Source organism: Contarinia nasturtii, unplaced genomic scaffold (genome assembly GCF_009176525.2).
Source record: "Contarinia nasturtii isolate CC-2019 unplaced genomic scaffold, AAFC_CNas_1.1 Cnas_scaffold_1182, whole genome shotgun sequence".
Taxonomy (NCBI): Eukaryota; Metazoa; Arthropoda; class Insecta; order Diptera; family Cecidomyiidae; genus Contarinia; species Contarinia nasturtii.
Genome location: NW_022198526.1, coordinates 717,049 through 735,317, shown reverse-complemented (window position 1 = coordinate 735,317; position 18,269 = coordinate 717,049). Strand labels below are relative to the sequence as shown.

Sequence of the window (18,269 nt, the reverse complement as noted above, 5' to 3'; positions counted from 1 at the left end):
AATGAATGAAGAACTACACCCCGTATTTCAAAGACCTACAGCACCCATTCAGGTAAAAAAAAATAATTTATCAAATTGTAATGAAAATTTCATTATGGAATATTCAAATGCACAATAGCTATGTTTAACTAGAAGTTCACATTATTATAATCAATACTTTCAGAATCAACAACCTATACAAGGAACATCGCGTTCTATCCAAGATCAAGCACGAAACTCTCGGCCGTAAGCCCTGGGTATTGTGCGGGATGTCATCGTGGTCTTATTATAGCTACTTTTAGTAAGTATTCAAATTTAATCCTATAGTGCTAACATTTAATCCTTTTGGATTATTTTGATGAAAAATCCCAAATGATTAATATTTAATCCCTTCTATTTTACAGAGTATCAACGGATTTTATGATCTTGCGTCGTAGAACTATGAACGAACTGCCAAGTGTTTGTGTGTATGTGATTTTGCGTTGTACATAGTAAATCTTGGGCTTGTTTGCACATCAAATCGCTTCAAGCACAATTCCAAACATGTAATTGATTTTTTTCCCACTTTTCATTTGATGTTTCGTGCAGAGACTTTGCTGCATGCGATTTAGTTTTGATTTTCCTCTTCTTCTTTTGAGAAACAAACACCAAATTATTTGGCATTTAATCGTAAAAGGTAGAGATGAATAAGATCATAATAATTTTCCGATTGTAATGGAGATATCATTGCACACCGCTATTGTATGCATTGCCAAACCTCTTTACAGCTACAGCTCACAAGAAGATACAATGGGGATTAGACGGAGTGAGAGTTGACTTTGCATAAAATGATAAACGAATGAATCAAATCTAAGCTCACGGTAAATCTTTTTTCGATCTACTGAAATGAGACGTGTGTTTGTTTAATATATATTTGCCAACAAAAACATTTTTTTTCTTCGCAATTCAAAATAAAATGGACCTTTGCATCACTTTCTTTGCGGTAAGCCGTTTTCGCTAAACAACACACACGGAAAACAAACATACTCGGATTTAAGGTGTAATTGGTCGTAAATCTTCTCATTTGTGATTGGCTTTAAATCACTGTATTTCAGATGATTTTTTTCTTCTTCATTTAAAATAGAAAATGTTTATAGCAATTTTATAAAATAAAAATCATTTCCTTGTCATGTCAGAGTTAAGAGTTATTTAGAGGTAAAAGTTTCTATCGGAAACGAAGCTCCAAACTTACAATTCATTCTTTCTCTCTCAATTACCACAATAATATTACTTAAGACCGGTCATTATCCAAACGAACGAAAAAAATCTAAACTATTTTTTTTTTTTCGATAAGAAGGAAGTCGGTAATTAATAATTCAGATTGGTATCTCGAAAATTATTGTAGAAAGGTGTTGTGTTAGAATTCAAATTCAATTGTGGCTTATCTAAGATTCCGTGAATTACAAAACGTTTAATTGACGGTTTTTTGGTAATGAAAACCAACGAGAAAAAGTCGAAATGAAGCAATTCCATGGAATTACGGAATGTGTTCGTTTTTATTATTATTTTATCAAACAAAAACAATCACTCAGAAAGTCGAATAAATTATATATAAAAAAAAAAAATAATTGTTATAACAAAAATAAAAATAAAAAATCAAAATGCATTCTCTACAGTGCACGATGAAGATGTTATTATCAAAAACTATGCCAATCAAACGACGCACGCAATTTTATGGATTTTATACATTACAAGGTGTTGTTCACGCAAGCAAAAGGGGAGAGAGACAAAGAGAAATGTGAACCGATTATTACATGAAATATTGTGAAATTATTTCTTCGAAATTCATTGCCTGCCTTTAATTGGTTTTGTGTAATTTCAACTTATCAAGCTTGAACCAAAAATTCGAACGTGTCCATCAATTGAATTGTTATCATTCGAAATGAAGAAGAGTAAGAGAAAAAAGCAATAAAAAACGACGATGAGAGAGTGAGTGTAGCTGAACCCATTTTTACATTTTGCTTGCAATAAGTTTACTGAAAAAGAATAAATTCAAGAAAAGAAAAAATCCATAAAAATTGATTCACTTTAAAATCTTCAAGCAAAAAACTAATAATATTTCCGCATTTACAGCAGCAAAAAAATCTCTCGTTGTGCTTCATATATACATATTACCATAAACAAAGTAGTCTCATACTGTTGGTCCGCACGTGGTGTGTGTATTTACAGTTTACACTGCATACTTTTGCTATGACGTGCGTACACGCGGTCGTCTTTATAGAGCTGTACAGAGTCTATATTGTGTGTACTGTGTTCGGTTTCGTTTTTATTTTCTTTGAAGTATATAATCCACTGGTGCAACGTATCACCGTCGAGCATAAGCGTTTGCTCAAAATAGACGTTCAGCAAGACTATACTTCACAGGATCATTTCTGTAGTATTTCTTATACTTTCGACTTTGGTTAACACTAGAGCGAACGGCAACCACGATGACGAGCTGTGGTGCTTTATCTGAAAGCGTGAGGGAGATTCGTGTGGTTTTTTGTTGCATTTCATGTATCGAAACTCACAATCGTCGATGATCGCTAACCCGTTGGTTACTCAGCGGGACACGGATAAGGTGCTTTCTGAGTGGCCACCTTTTTAAATTCTTTCCACACACAAAAAAAAAAAACAGAAAATAATGAAATACAATTTTGTATATGCAATTATTAATATAAATTATTCAATGAAATTGGTATTCTGTTTTCACGTTATAGTTGAAAAACTTACACAAATAGGTACGGTTTTTTTAACTTTCTATCATTTGACAATATTACGAAACATATTTGTTCAGAAAATGGGTACACTAAGGACCTGGTGAAAAAAAATCATCGACAATAGTTTTTTGATTGGCCAATAACACTTTGTGTATATCTTGAATCAATACCACAATGAATTTTCGATATTTCTACGTGTTTTATAATTCATACGCAAAGCCTGACATACTTTGCTCATTTTAAATTGCCTGAAATATAATGAGATCAGAGTATCATGATTTGCTGCTGCTCAGCATATAGCTGAGAGCTGAGAAATGCTGAACTCGTGCGGCTAACGCATACGAAACGGATGCACGCACACATGCATTCTCCCCGTTTAAACGGTTTCAAACAGTTGATTGGATGTTCAATTCAAAACTCAAAACTTAGTAACCAGTTGAGTTTGAAATTGTGTTGCAACCGACATATGAGAAGCTGCGACGAAAACATCACATCGAATCCCTCGCTATTTTGCTTACGTAAGTGAAAGCAAGAGATGAGATGCGACGTGCTGTTTTTGCTCTCAGTCTTTCATATATTCTGAAAGTGTACGTCTAACGCATACGAAACGGATGCACGATACATATTCCCCTTTTACTTCGTATGTTCGCTGGTATAGTGTGTTACCGTTGTACCGGCAATAGCGTCAACGGCAGCACATACGACGCGAAAGGGGAATATGTATCGTGCATCCGTTTCATATGCGTTAGCCGCACGAGTTCAGCATTTCTCAGCTCTCAGCTATATGTTGAGCAGCAGCAAATCATGATACTCTGAATGAGATATATTTACCTCGTTCAATTGAGGTCACGAAAAAAGAAAACAACATCGATATGATTATTTTTAAAAAAATCCACTGTATTTATTGATTAAAACTGAAAATTCTCTTAAATTATTCATAATCCAAATTATCTTCTTCATCGCTTGAAAAATCCATGCGCTTTTTTCGTTCTTTTCGTTTGTTTCGAGGCTTGCCGCCGGTTTTCTTTGCCACAAACGGTTCTTCTTCTTCTTCTACTAATTCGGGCTCTGGCTCTGGCTCTGGTTCCGCATCTTTTTCTGAATTTTCGACATTTTCTACTCTATCTACTTCGTTGTCTTCTGATTTTTGTACCTTTTCTTCGTTTTCTGCTTCTTTTTGTTTCTGCTCTTTCAACTTTTGCACAAGATACTTGTATCGCGCCAAACATTCTTCTTTCGTTTTACCGGGTACAGTGTTTGCGATTTTCTGCCATCGATCACCGGCGGTTGTTTTTGGATACTTAACTATGGCTGTTTCCAAAAGTTTTTGTTGCTCCTGCGTCCAGACAACTTCGGCAGGTGCAGTTTTCACATCGCCTGCAACTTTTTTCACTTTCTTTGTGGCCTCTTGTACAATCGATTCGGCAACACTGTCTGTTTGGCGATAGCTTGGCTCTTTCATTTTTGCCGCCATAAATGTCACCTCTTGCACCGAACGATTCATGTGCTCAGCAATGACATCCCATCGAGACAGTGTTCCATTTGGATATTTCTTGGTCAAACGCGTTAATTCATTCAAATCATCATCCGTCCAAAAACCACCACTTAATACTGGCGCCTGTGAATCATTAAACATAAAATAACTCAATCGATTTTAGAATATGCAAATTTACCAGTACCTTGGTTTCAACTGCTTTGACCTTTCCTTTCGCCATGTCCACGTTCAACTGAGCATAACCCTTCAATTCTTCATCGGTCTTTTCTTTGGCGGTGAATACTGGCTTGCGCTTTCGCATACCCTCTTTTTTTGCCTCTTTTGCTCTCGCAAATTCCTCTTCTAATTGCCGTTGTTGCTCAGCTTCTTCGGCCTCTCTGCGAATGGAACGAAAGTGATTTGAAATTGGTAAATATATCGTAGATTGCTTTAAAATGAATCTAGATTGAACGTACCTTCGTTTTTCTTCGAGTATCTGTTGTTTATAGTCATGCATATCGGTGAAGAAATCTTTAATCGCACGTGGGGTGTTCCAAACACCTCGGACAATTTGAAATGGAAGTGTATTTTTTATACTTGGTGTTGGTATTTGATTCAATAGCTCATCTATATTCACAGCACTTTTGTTTTTCTTTTGCAATTTTCGAAGTTTTGAGCCGAACAGTGATTCCTATATACAATGAAATATAATTGGAAATCACACTTTAAAAATGAACATATGTGTCGTTTCGTGTACTTACAGCTGTATACTTTTTTTCGGCATAGACCGCCCAAGAAACTATATACTGTCCAATGGTAAAAATGACAAAAACCAATCCAATCATTTCGGCCAATCCCATCTTGCGATAACGTCGATAATAGTACAAAGCTGATCTCCAATCTGGCAAACCATCTTTAAGTACCTTATTGTATCTGTATATCAAATAAAGAAAACGTTTGAAAATATGTCACACACAATCTCCATTCAATATAAGGTATGAATTCATACTTTTCTCGTTTGGCTGTATCTTTGAGTACTTCATAAACGGATACCAAATTCCGGAATTGAACGTTGGCATCTTCGGCGTCATTTTTATCCGGATGCAAAACGACCGATAAACTGCGGAATGCTTTACGAATTTCAGCCGACGTTGCTTGCTAAAATTATAAAAGATGTTTTAGTGCTATTTGAGTAAAAACTCAATTTGTAACTCTTCAGGATCGGAAATTACCTGGTCGACTTTGAGAATCGTATAAAAATTTTGATTGATTTCTTCAACCAAATCGAATATTTCCAGCTCTTCTTGGTCCCATGCTGACACATTCGCGACATTCAGTGCAATCAGTGTTAAAAAACCAAATAGCCCAATCAGTTTCATGTTTACTAAAAATATTGTTACTTTATGTACGATTTATCGGAAAATGGCAAAATAACTCGCATGGTTTGCGGGTGAAAAATTGTGCGTTTCCACGTAGTCTATGTGTGGATTATTTAGTGATGTGTAAACATCGAATGCCGAATATCAGAATATATTGATATGTCACTTGTATGTATTTGACGTTTCAACAGCGAACATATGGTTTAAGGCTGGTCTCGGTTTAACTAAACGAACTGCACCGAAATGAGACTTAATTTGTTATCTGAAAACATATAGAGACAACGGTAAGTAATATGAAATGATGTTTTTGCATAGTTTTTCTAGATATTTTTCGAAAAATATATTAGTATTAAAAGTATATTAGTATTAAAATACTTAATTAATGCAAAATAAACGAGTGCCTGAATTCCAATGAAGTGAAAAGGAACCTAATATTCAATTCCATAGTTAAAAAAATCGTATTTATTTTTGATAAAGTGGAATTTATTTGTTTTGTCGTTCAAGGAAAAAAAATTCCGTTGAATATTTTAAAAACAAATTGCCTGTCGGTTGGTTTGAAAGTATGCAAATGAGTATTGTTCTATGCGACACTTGAATAGTCAAGGAATGAAAACAAACGCGCACCCATACACATGCATCGCGATGGCGATGACGATGACGATGAGAAGCCAGATTCAAATATCGTTGTCGCGCTACAAATGGTGTTTTGCATAAGAAGGAATCGTACGCGCGTAATGGTTCGAATTTCTTTCTCTTCTTGCTCTCGTTGTCATACATACGAAAGAAGGATAAATATCGACCCTGTCAACTGGATCATGCGCACTGGCCGATTATCAATACCAGCGATATACAGCGTTTCACGTTTCATGGCAAACAGTAAGAGTGGTGCGAGAGAAAGAATAATCGCTTCGCATCGAAATTCATCGAGTGAAAACTGATTTCTTCTATCAAATGTTTATTGGTCGTAGTCAAAAGACAAAGACAATATTTTTTGATGAGAGAAAGTAGACACTTTGTGTAATTTAATTTCTTGCGCAAAAATAAAAACTTGAATTCAATTAGATTCGTATCGGTAGCATGAAATAGCTGCAGTTAATTAATAAATAATTATTTCATCGAGATTTTTTTTTTCGTTCATCGTTCTATTCTGTTCTTTTTGACTCGAAGTGAATGTGGGCGACGAAACAAGTTCCTACATGTGAAAAACATATATATAATATTCTAATTTTGTATAAAGAAAAAGTGTTGTGTGTGTGCGTGCAAGAAAGAACAAAGGCAACGAAAGAATCTGCATCAAGAATTCTGCTTGGCATTGTTAACCTTTTTTTCGCCTTCTCTGTGTATTTTCGCCTCGAGACAAAGTGATTGAACAACAAACCAAACGAAAAAACGAAATTTTATCGGTTGACGGAGGCATACAATGCCATTGGTGCATTGTAGCTATAACTCGATAATAAAATTGACGACAATACGAAAATGTTACATTATGGATACTTCATGATTTTCATTGGATTCATCATCTTTATTGCTGCGCCAATTATATCCGTGAGACTATTTCGTTCTTATGCAAACATCTTTTAAAAAACATTTTTCTTTCGTTTTTATTAGCTCTTACGAATTCTTTGTTTGACCATACAAACAATATTTATGTCGAAAGAGAAAATTTCAGACACTTTTTTTAACGTTACCTTGTTGGTGTTGGTTTTTTTTATCGTCTTTTTCATTTTAATTCGGTTCGGTTTGAATATACTGGCCAAAAAGAGTATTTAATGCTCTTTCATTGCATTAAAATCGGTAAAGTGTATTTATGCAAAATGCAAACATTTGAGAATCCATCCGCCATCCGTTTCGACATCATTCTAGTTAGATGTGCGCTAAGCCCTAGTCAATCAATTGTATTTTCGTAATTTAGACCAAAAAACCCATATTTATTGTTATCTTTTGTAAAAAGCAATTGTGTTACATTTTTACTGAATTACTGAATTGTATTCAACTATTTTATGTGTAAAATTTTTCAATTATGCTACTTCTTTTAATAGTAATATATTAAACGATGTAATATGCTCATTACGAGCACAATGTTGTACGATAGGTAAACGAGAGAAAATTGTGTACAGAAAATGAACCACACACAAACATCATGTGTGTACGAAGTTCTTTGTTTTCGTATCCATTTTGGATACGTACCGCTCCATCTCTCTATATATGTGCACATATATCTTCAGCTGAAATGTATCTATCTTATTCTCTGTTCATTATCCTTTCCCGCGTTACACTTCTATTTTCATTGTTATTGTATTGTTGTTACTGTTATTATTCAATATTTATTTATTAGTATATATCAAAAGCAAACACGTGAACAAAATTTGATTTAAATGTTGAATATTTATCTTTTTGTTTCATATTTATTTTCAGTGGTAAAAATCAACAAAAAATAAAACGCAAATCACATATAATAACACACAAATACAAAACAAAATCTATCGACCAACAGCAACTGCTACTTTTCTTCTTCTTTTATTCAAAACATTGAAATATCCAAATGACGTATTATTTCGGTTACGTATAGATAAAAAAAAAATATCAAAGTACTTCGGTTGTTAGATCAAACATAAACGACACAAAAAAATCGACAGACTTGATTCATTTCTTCCTTCTTCTTCTACTTCTTCTGCCACTTACATCACATCCCCCAGAGTGTGGACATAACACGATATAATATTTTGGGCAACGACACATTGTTAAATTGATTCTGGGAAAGCGAATTGCTTACGCAAAATTTGACCAAAGTGTATAACGTAGTGGGAAGCTTTTTGATTATGCATAAAACTGAGTCACTAGTAAATACAATACTCTCTTTTTTATTCTCTTCTATTTTTTTTTGTTTTTTAAATTTGACCACAATTTTTAACCACAAAAAAATCCTAGATGATTAAAAAAAAACTTTTTTCTCTGGAAACCTATTTTTAGAACCAAAGAAAAATCCAATCACATTAAAAATAGAGAAATGTAATTTTTTGCATATTTTTGTTGCGTTACATTTTGCTCCCAATTTACATTTTGCTTGTGTTGCCACAACTTTTTTCTTTTTAATTTGAACTTTTTGAAAAAGTTTGCTCGTTTATGGAATTGCATAGAATTTCCAAACCGTCCGAATAGTGGTGCATACATATGTTTGTACAATTTGTATTTGTATTTTAATTTGTCGTCATTTTTGTATGTTTTGTACCCATTGCATATGTAAATGCGCGAGAATTTATCCACTTCAGCAAAAAATCAGTTAACGAAAAACTTTCTTTTTTTCTTTCAAAAATAAAAATCACAGATTTAACACTTCACTCATTTACTGTGTTTCGCTCTATCTCTCCCATGTACACTTTCACTACCCTCGGTCACTCTATTTTGTCGGTCAAAAATTGTATTTGTGTTGTATGTTAAATACACACGATGAGTTGAATAAATTCAACAAATAAATAATCGTTAACCTTTTCCATTGCTATGTTGTCGCGTTATTTTCATCACCTGTAAATGTATGCATGTGTGTCCTTCTCAAACAAAATAAAAACAAAATGGTAAATAAAAAGCCGAGGAGTATTTTACAAGCATGCTACACATTTAGTTTTCATTGTCATCCGTGTGTGCAATCATTTAGCGCTATAATGTTTGAAATATACGAAAATAAAAATTGCCTTTCGAGAAACAGTGTCCTTTTGGGCTTGCTAATTGCCACACGACCGACACAAAATAAACTCTTTTGTTTTTTGTTTCCATCAGAGCGAACACAATTTTTCTTCCCTTCGATCGACAAGCGATTGATTAATTTTCACTACGAATCGCATTCAGTTTTACACATATTTCAATCTTCGGCTCATTTTCACCCGTTTCGAGGTTTTCCTTTAGAATCGAAAAACTTCTCTCCACAGTCTATTGAACACTTTAAATTATATGAAACACACTCTACAAACACATATTACGTCCTCGCTTCCACTCACTCTTCTTTTGCCTTGGTTTTGTACATGAGTGTGTGTGTCTTCGTTCCGTGTCCATCGTTCTATAAATAACATTTTATTTTTAATGAAATTTAAATATATTATCTAACATAAAGTGGCGAATTTTCCATAGATACCGTTTTTTTTAGTGTAACCAATCATGTTCGTTAGAAACTGTAGTATGCTCATTTTGGCATGAGACTTGCATCGAGTGTGTTGTGTCGCTTTAATTTTTAATCGTTGGAATGTATATTTCTGCGTGAATTTTCTTCATTAGTTTTACTCTCTTTCTGTATTGTGTTTCTTCTGCATTTTGTGTTTTTCTTCGAACATAATTTTTATTCAACAATTTTATTGTATTTGAAAAAAAAAGCACAAAACGAAAAAAAAACAACAAACAAACGATTTTTTGAATAAAGCAGTGCAATTAAAATTATTGTTTGTATATGTTTCAACTAAAAAAGGTATCGGCTCGTTCCTGTGAAGGTGGTCACCGGTGCTCTCCTCCAAAGGAATGCTGTGCTCAGGGATGTTGCTATTTATGTGAGTTCAAATTATATTCATTCTCTTTGTTGTTAAATAACAAAAAAAAAATCGATGACTTGAAATTTAAATTGGCTGTTTTTTATGTAGATGCACCACCAAGCGCTCCAAAGACCCCAACACCTAACAATACATCACACATGCTCAACTTATTCTTTATAAATCATTGGTTTTTCTGGTAAGTTTTTTTTTTCATTTCTTTGTGTCAATTTACGACTTTATTGATCAAAAATTAGAAAAAAACAAATCATTGAATCTATTTTCAGGTGTACATTATTCGCGATAGTAATTGCCATACTTTGTGCGTGTTCATTGTGGAAAAAACGGCGTCAAATCTGTGGTTGGGGCTCACCACGTCCGCATTCACAATCGGGTGATTCAACCGGTTCATGCTATGCACCTCCACAATACAGCCGATGTACATCGTTTCATCACCCACCACCCCCATATGCCGAGGTTTGTATTTCAATCGATCGCAAAAGTATCGCCCCATTTTGTTTGTCCAATTAATTAATTAACACCAAATATTCTGTATGTGTCACATTGTTTTTTTTTATTTTTGTTAATTTATCGGTTTTGTCTTTGAATTGTCTCAGGTTACAAACAAACCCGACCTCTATCCATTAGTGTTTTCATGCAATAATTCGGACAATGGAAAAAATGGTGCTAGCTATTTAATGGTTCAATATTTTCGTAATTATATTGTACGGCCGGTGGGTTCGCTGTCAGCAACCAGTACTGTTGATTCATTGAGCTCAAGTTTTATTTGCAATGCAAACGAAGCGAATACATTAATACCGCCACCATATTCACGTGCGGGTAGTCCAAATTTGCCAATGAATATCCAAGATTATTCGGCGATGCCACGTTCAGCATCCCAAATGTGTTCAATGGAACATGGTCAACATCAACGTTCCATTCCGGTTGTCATGACGAATGATGGCGAAATTACATTGTATCGGCACTATCATGAGTTTACCAACGAAAACGGCAATGGTGGAGGTGATGATGACACTTCATACGTTCCATTTCGACGCACACCGAATAGTGTTAGTTTTCAAGAATTGCACAGCAACAGCACTAATGATAACCAACCGAGCCCACGTAATAGCAACAATAATATTCGGGCAAATCCAAACTATGCAACAAATAATGCTGATACATTCGATGATTTAAATAGTGACTTAAGTAAACAATGCAATGTGATAACCGATGCCCAATCATTGAGTACACAACAACAACAACATACATTTGATATGAACAATGTGACAATAGCACAACAGCAACAACAAAAACAACAACAAAGCCACAACAAAATTCATAACAATAGCAGCAGCAACAACACAAAAGCCAAATGCAATCCAATGCAAAATAGTTTATCCTATAGCAATAGTTCGAATGGATTTTTCGATTCATATGATTCAATTGATGACGATACAAATGGATGCTCATTGAATATGCCATCGATTGTTATAAAATCAATGGTCGTTTCAACGCCAACTGGTAATTTACATCGCGATTTTAACGATTTGAATGGTCCGTTGCGAAAGAATTGTCACGATAAATTCGATATTATTAATGAGACAAAGCCGTTAAATGTATCGGCATCGTTGCCATTCAGCGAAGAATCACCGGTAAATGCAGATATTTTGAAGAAATACGGAATGACAATGAGAGGTTATACGGACTCAATGAGCGGTTCGGCTGTATCAAGTTTGGCCAATTTTTCACCAACATCACCGCCACAAGCAACCAGCCCAACCGGCGAAATTCGTGAACTTCTCGAACAGATACGTCAATTACAACAGAATGCAAGCAGCCCCGATGAAATTGCATCACATCAAGATGTACAAAGTGGAGCGGCAACCACAATATCGAATGAATCATCGTCATTGGGCGGCGGTGCGGATGCCTACGATGGTGATGAATCATCCACATCGAACGGTATGATAAATGCGATTCAACAAGAAACGAACCAAAGGCCTTCAACTTTACAGCAAAATCGACGATCACATCCACGAACACGATTCTTTGCAATGTCAGCTGCCAAAAATTTACGTAGTCCAAACGGTAGCGGTGAGGGGCAAATCACTTAAAAATTACTTACTAATTATTATTGATTGTTTTACGATTATTTTTCGATTATTTGTCGATTACTTTAAATTAATTCTGTTCTTTTCTTTTGTGATTCTCCCCTTAGGTAACGGTCATATTTTAAGTTTTAACCGAAATCGTAAAGGTTGGATTTCAAAATCGGCACCAACCACACCCGGAAATATGCCAACGTCTTATATTACCGACGACAGTCCATTGTTAAATGAACACGACGAAGACGCCGAACCAAACGCATAAATCCAAACAAGACAACATTCAAAAATTATTGTACATAAGCGAAGGGATGTGTGGTTTATTTTGTGGTGCATACAAGTGATCGACAGCAGATAGAATTAATTCAGAGAAAAAAAAATTCATATTTATGGTACACACCAACAATAGAATACACAGACAAAGCGAAAATTTGTTGAAAATTAGCCGTTGCTAGAAATGTATACTCTTTTTTTTCATTTGTTAAAATCAAAACTGCTCAAAACAACATAAAGAGAGCGACCATAACGGAGGAACGGATGTCATTTCCCTCCCATTTTTTTCGTGTAATAAAAAATTCAAGCGATTTTTCGACCACAAATTGTACGTTGTTGGATGCAGTGATATACCACATAGTATTTGACTCACGTCACACAATTTCGTTTTTGTCTTATACAAAATGTATCCAATAGCAATGGAACGCTCTCATGTAAATAGAAAATGTAATCGAATTTTGCACACTTTCATTCATTCACAACACTCTCACACAGACACAGAAAGAGGACACAGCATATGATATTTCATGATTTTTTAATTGGGTTTTACAAGAAGAGTAAGAAAGAAAACCCTTTACACAAATAGGATGAATATAATCCCCATATTTCTCTGCGACATACGAAAGAATGCGTTCAGTCGGTTTTTAGAACAAAATAGCAGAAAAATTAAGAGCAAATCATTAAAATAGCCGTGTTATTGCTTCCGGTCTAGGGTTGCTGCATATATGTGTGCAATGAATAATTTACCATCATGTGAAAATCTCGCTATCTCTCTCTCTCACCATGGACAAATTAAAACGCCGCATAGAATTTTAATATGTAACCACTAACCATAGAGTATATATTGATTGTAAATATTTGAGCCAAGACCAAGTTTAAGGCTAAAAAATATCCATTATCCAACATATATGTATGTATTTACTTGAACATCATCATGTTTGAGACGATATTTAAAACAAATTAATTTTCAATGGCGCCCAAAAACCGAATTTCAATTATTTGAACCATGATTGAAAGATATTCTCTTCAAAATTCGAACAGGTTTATTTACATCAAGTGAGAAATAGCAAACAAACACATTTGAATGATATTTTGTTATAGATGAGAAAAGTGGCTGAAAATAAGAGCTCTATTAGTGATAAAAAACAACAATGAATTGGTGAGTTTCCGGAGACAATTTTTTTTTTCAGAACCGCTTTGTATTTTTATAGAAATCCGATGATGAATGATTGATACATTTAGAAGTGAGCACAATATATTATGAATTAATAATAACATCAGTGAATATTACAAATGAGATTGTCACACACACACATTAGAATATGCTAACGACAATTTTGAGAAGTTCAATTTGAAAGCACTTAATATTCTTCACTTTTTAAACCAATTTAACGATTTTTAAATTTAAAAGAAATGTGTTTTTGTCTTGATAATTTTTTTTATGATAAAAAAGAATGCTTGTACTACATGTAAATTGAGTCGTTTCGGTGATTTCGTTACTTGAAAATATATATTATATAATTTAGGACGAGTATGACGTAGCTAGAACAAAATCGAGCTCATTTTGATTTTTAAGTGAATAATTTTTTTTTATAAGAAACTACTTCTTTATAATGCTAAACAAATAATTTCATTTAACACTGACAAAACAAAAAATAAAAATAATAAAATAAACGGAACGTGATCATCGCAAATTATATTATGATATAAACATTGATATTATTCTGTATAATGGAACAAAAAAAACATTGATAAATAAAAATCGATAAATCTAATTCATTTACCTTTTATTCGGCTTTTATTTATTTTAAATAATTTTTTTTTATTTTCTTCACAGTAACGATCAGAGATTGTTTTTTTTTTTTTTTGTCAAATTGAAGACCTTTTTTGTTGTATTAAAGAGCCATAAATAGCCAAATCTCTCACAGATTTTTTCTTTCTTCACAAATTTCGATTGGTTTCGAACTTCAAAAGTCACAAATATACATTTCCAAAATGAATGCTCAAAATATAAGGGATATTATTTTAATTGTTCATTTTTGGTTGTTATGGGTCATTTGAAGAATTTATTGGTAAAATAATTTTTTACCGGCGGTCGTTAATGCATTAGTTTCTTATATATGACTTGATGTAAAAAGAATAAATATTTTAAAAAAATATGGAAAATTTGATTGTAAATATATTTTTTCATTGTCGATGATTTAAACTAAGAAATTTTTGTTTAAAAATTTTTGATAGGACTTAGTCGACCACAGCTTTTTCATTGACTCGAGTGAGGTGAAATTACCATGAATGTCCCTGAAAAAATGAAAATGAAACATATTAAAATATGATTGAGTGCAAAAGGATGGAGTGTTCCATAGAGCCATGTACAGGTACACAGTATGTCTGAATATGAATCGAAACAACACGTCAAAACATTATATACGATGTCAATGGCAAAAATTAACACATTTGAACTCAAAACTCGATAATCGGGTATGAAACGTATTTTATTTTATTGCATTTATGTCATGCAATCGTAAAATCGTTTAAGGCACAAATAGACTCCAACTATGTATGCAGTTTATGTTTGGCCATGCATTTTTATTGTAACCGTGACACATAATCGAGGTACAACCCGTACACTTACATATACATCGCATTTTGAATGCCATTGCTATTTCGATTTTTACCAAGAGATTTTCTAATAATTGGAAATTTGATGGTTAAATAAAAATACATACCGGTAGGTGTATATAAGATCCGCTGTCTTTACACCAATTGTGTGTAATTTTTTAAGGTCATCGATAGAACCTGTGTTGATTATGTTCAATACGCGTTCACGATTGATCATCAATTTTTTAGTTTTGGATCGTTCAGTCGGTGTATTTCCTGCAAAATATATATAATAAACAGAATAAATTCCCTTAATACATGATTTAACTACTTACTTTCAGTGGGAATGATTTGGACTATTCTTGATTTTCGCTTATTAGTTTTTGTTTCTGCTCGTGAATTTAAATGCTTTTTAAGCATTTGATATTGACGCACATTTTCGATTCGGTGCAATAAAACTCGCGGTGATAACGGAAATCGAGCGTAGTTATTTCGAGCTTTTCTGGCAGCAGCTAATCTGGTTATACGCGGTGTGTTTTCAATGGCCGGTACTTCAGGCATCGACGATATCGATTGCTGTTGAACAAATGAATTCTGTGGGCTGGCATAGCATAGATTTGGTGCATCTTCATCAATATTTTGATGCATGGGCAGTACATTTCTTGGTTTTTTCATTGGTTGATAAACGGTTTTTTCAAAATCACTAAGTTTTTTACTCTTTCTCAATATCAATGGCGTCACAATTTTCGGACAATTTTCATTTGTATTTACTATAGCAGTATCTTTAACTTTTTCAATATTATAATAAACTGTGGTGTCTCCTTCTGTATCACACACATTTTCGCTGACGCCACCAATTTTCGTCGAAACGTTCATGGATTTTGTCAAAATCTCATCGTTTACATCGAGCTCAGGCTGTTTATTGTTGGCATTGAGCTGTACAAATTGTGTCGAACTAAGAATGGGCTCGCCGAACTTTGGATCAAGAGTTTCTTGGAAGTCATTTACAGCGTCTGAAATGGTTGACGTTCTTAATAGATTTTTATCGTTTTGTTCCGTTTCCATTGGAACATTTATGATTGCATTTTTGATGAATAATTCACTTTCGTGCACATTTGATACGTCCTGTGGTGTGATTGGTGTGGTTCCACTTTTTGTGACAGATGAATTGTTTTCGACTATATATTCATTGGATACAGTCGGCGATGCTAGAGATGACAACGGCGGTGTTTGCTTTACCGAATGCGTTGATTGTGCATCGTACGGTTTAATCGTACTGTAATGCATCTGCAGTTTCCTAACCACAATTTCACGGTCTGGTGTATTTAGTTGCACATCTTTTAATATATTACGAATGCATTTTTCCTGTGGGTTTGAACTTAAGTTTGTTATTTCCAGTGGATTTTGATCACGTTCGATCACGCTTGACGTGGAGGCATTCGCCCAATTGAATTCAATTGATGGTCTCATGAATGTGGTTTCGTTTATTGGTTTTTCTTTTGGAAATAGGTTGGTGGCAGCTTTCGGCCTGAAATCGTAAAAATAGTAATCAATTTCGATTTTTCGCAAACAAAAACCAATGGAGAAATTCCGAGATGTAAAAAGAATAAAAAAACACACTTATTTGCTTTTTCCAAAGACAATGAGTTATGGCGAGTTTTGTTATTCATAAAACTTATTTTTTTCGATGTTGATGCGATCGTAGATATTTGTTTTGCAGTATTTTGCGTGGGTTTTTTGGCATGTGGCTCACTAAATTGCTGTTTGAATTTATTCTGTTGACTGACTGACCATGGTCGCTTGAACGGAGTTCGCATTTTTGTTGTTGAATTTGGTGTTCGGATTACTTGTTTTGATTCGAATTTTTTCGGTGTTTTCGATTGCTATACAATGAATTGAAAGGGTTTCCAATAGATTTTCGACTCAAATAAATGTAAATGTGAGATAAAACTTACTTTGAATTCATAGATACGGGTATTTTGCCGAGGTGTCATTGTTATTTGTTTAGCATCGGAAACAAATTCGAGTGTAGTACGTGTTTCGCCTTTATTTTCTTTATACGGACTTATGCAGCCCAAGAGCGTCAAGTAGGAGCGCTTGTTCAATGAATCTACAAAATGATAAAAAAATATATTGAAAAATTGAAAACGACCCACGCAATTGTGGTAATTCGATAAAAACCTTTTAGCATTTGCACAATTACTGAACCACTGTGTATAACTTGATCGTTTTTTGCCATTGCAGCGACAATTCTTCTGAACACAAGCAACGACTTATTGATGCTCGCCATTTCGATACGGGCATCGCCTGTGCATTCTGTCTTTTTTATGCTTTCCGTTCCAGCCAAATCTACTAAATTGATCACTGACTCGGTGCTGCTATTTTGTTCATGCTTGACAGCAAGATAGATTTTTAAAATACAGTGCGATCGACTGCTAATTAAATTCATTTTTGTTTCTCGAACACGACGTTTCACTGTACCACGTGACAGTAGTATCAACATGTCATTGGAACTTTTGATCGGTTTCTTGATCGCTTGACCCTTAGAATGACCTAAATTATTATTCAAAAATATATTCGACATCAACGAATTACTTTTATCAAATTCTACCTTTGTTGTAAATCGACACTGGCGATGTTCCATCTAGCAAATCAAATGCTTCTTCCTTGTAAATTTCGATGAACGAAATTGAAATTTGGAATTTCTCGTTGTTTTCACTTTCAAATAATGAGTTCAATATACGAGTGGCTATTCCATTTTGTTCCGCATTCACCTATATTTATTCATAAAATATTATTCAAAAACAAAATAATGAAGAATTTACTTTTCACTTTGTTATTTTGTTGGTACGAATAGTTGTGTTTGGACGAAAGAGAACGAGAAAAAAGTGTGTACATTAGGGTGTTTCCCGCATATGCAAAATAAAAAAATTGGTATTTTCAACGAGAGTCGAGCGCTATCCATATAAATACATTGTGACGTCACACATCTTACACAGAAACGACATCTTTGTAAAACAGACTAACTACAATGTAAAAGTATAGCGAGAGGGGAAGGGAGTAAATAAAAAGGGGAAACAGATACGTTTGATTTACATTGTAGTTAGTCGGTTATTAATAGATGGCGTTTATATAGTGTGCCCTTATTGCGCTTGACTCTCGATTTTCAATAAAAAGAGCGCAAAATTCTGTGCTAAGTGATAACACTA

At 34.0% G+C, this 18,269-nt stretch overlaps 3 protein-coding genes and 1 non-coding gene across 6 annotated transcripts; 2 read left to right on the top strand and 2 right to left on the bottom strand.

Annotated features, from left to right (window-relative positions):
- Positions 1 to 2,365: 2,365 nt before the first annotated feature.
- Positions 2,366 to 2,594, top strand: LOC116344931. Its single transcript, XR_004201468.1, has one exon. It is a non-coding gene; the product is annotated as a small nucleolar RNA U3 (small nucleolar RNA).
- A 999-nt stretch (positions 2,595 to 3,593) lies between these two features.
- Positions 3,594 to 5,755, bottom strand: LOC116344736 (dnaJ homolog subfamily C member 1). Its single transcript, XM_031773429.1, has 6 exons — positions 5,424 to 5,755; positions 5,201 to 5,349; positions 4,953 to 5,124; positions 4,668 to 4,882; positions 4,397 to 4,589; positions 3,594 to 4,335 (listed from the first exon to the last, which is right to left on the bottom strand). The coding sequence occupies exons 1-6, from the start codon at positions 5,568 to 5,570 to the stop codon at positions 3,649 to 3,651; spliced, it is 1,563 nt and encodes a 520-aa protein (XP_031629289.1). The 5' UTR covers positions 5,571 to 5,755; the 3' UTR covers positions 3,594 to 3,648.
- A 708-nt stretch (positions 5,756 to 6,463) lies between these two features.
- On the top strand, positions 6,464 to 14,237 carry LOC116344735 (putative uncharacterized protein DDB_G0277255). Of its 3 annotated transcripts, XM_031773428.1 has the most exons (7): positions 6,464 to 7,115; positions 7,986 to 8,410; positions 10,024 to 10,102; positions 10,193 to 10,280; positions 10,369 to 10,558; positions 10,699 to 12,178; positions 12,303 to 14,237. In XM_031773428.1, the coding sequence occupies exons 2-7, from the start codon at positions 8,390 to 8,392 to the stop codon at positions 12,452 to 12,454; spliced, it is 2,010 nt and encodes a 669-aa protein (XP_031629288.1). In that variant the 5' UTR covers positions 6,464 to 7,115; positions 7,986 to 8,389; the 3' UTR covers positions 12,455 to 14,237. The 3 variants fall into 3 exon arrangements, with proteins under 3 accessions (XP_031629288.1, XP_031629287.1, XP_031629286.1); XM_031773427.1 differs by lacking the exon at positions 7,986 to 8,410 and having other exon boundaries at positions 10,699 to 12,172; XM_031773426.1 differs by lacking the exon at positions 7,986 to 8,410.
- A 113-nt stretch (positions 14,238 to 14,350) lies between these two features.
- LOC116344770 (kinesin-1 heavy chain-like) lies at positions 14,351 to 17,828 on the bottom strand. The gene is made up of 7 exons (XM_031773506.1): positions 17,672 to 17,828; positions 17,242 to 17,613; positions 17,016 to 17,170; positions 16,681 to 16,943; positions 15,396 to 16,588; positions 15,189 to 15,336; positions 14,351 to 14,760 (listed from the first exon to the last, which is right to left on the bottom strand). Exons 2-7 carry the CDS (start codon positions 17,561 to 17,563, stop codon positions 14,664 to 14,666), a joined length of 2,178 nt encoding a protein of 725 aa, XP_031629366.1. The 5' UTR covers positions 17,564 to 17,613; positions 17,672 to 17,828; the 3' UTR covers positions 14,351 to 14,663.
- Between the last annotated feature and the right edge of the window lie 441 nt (positions 17,829 to 18,269).

Excerpts from the sequence above, each read along its gene's own strand:
- LOC116344736 (XM_031773429.1), bottom strand. The coding sequence starts at position 5,570 with ATGAAACTGATTGGGCTATTTGGTTTTTTAACACTGATTGCACTGAAT. Across the intron at positions 5,350-5,423 it reads CGATTCTCAAAGTCGACCAG|CAAGCAACGTCGGCTGAAAT; the intron begins GTAATTTCCGAT and ends TTATAATTTTAG. Across the intron at positions 4,590-4,667 it reads ATACTCGAAGAAAAACGAAG|AGAGGCCGAAGAAGCTGAGC; the intron begins GTACGTTCAATC and ends TTCCATTCGCAG.
- LOC116344770 (XM_031773506.1), bottom strand. The coding sequence starts at position 17,563 with ATGTTGATACTACTGTCACGTGGTACAGTGAAACGTCGTGTTCGAGAA. Across the intron at positions 16,944-17,015 it reads CCCGTATCTATGAATTCAAA|CAATCGAAAACACCGAAAAA; the intron begins GTAAGTTTTATC and ends TTCATTGTATAG. Across the intron at positions 15,337-15,395 it reads CCAAATCATTCCCACTGAAA|GAAATACACCGACTGAACGA; the intron begins GTAAGTAGTTAA and ends TATATTTTGCAG.
- LOC116344735 (XM_031773426.1), top strand. The coding sequence starts at position 7,047 with ATGTTACATTATGGATACTTCATGATTTTCATTGGATTCATCATCTTT. Across the intron at positions 7,116-10,023 it reads TTGCTGCGCCAATTATATCC|GTATCGGCTCGTTCCTGTGA; the intron begins GTGAGACTATTT and ends CAACTAAAAAAG. Across the intron at positions 10,559-10,698 it reads CACCACCCCCATATGCCGAG|GTTACAAACAAACCCGACCT; the intron begins GTTTGTATTTCA and ends GAATTGTCTCAG.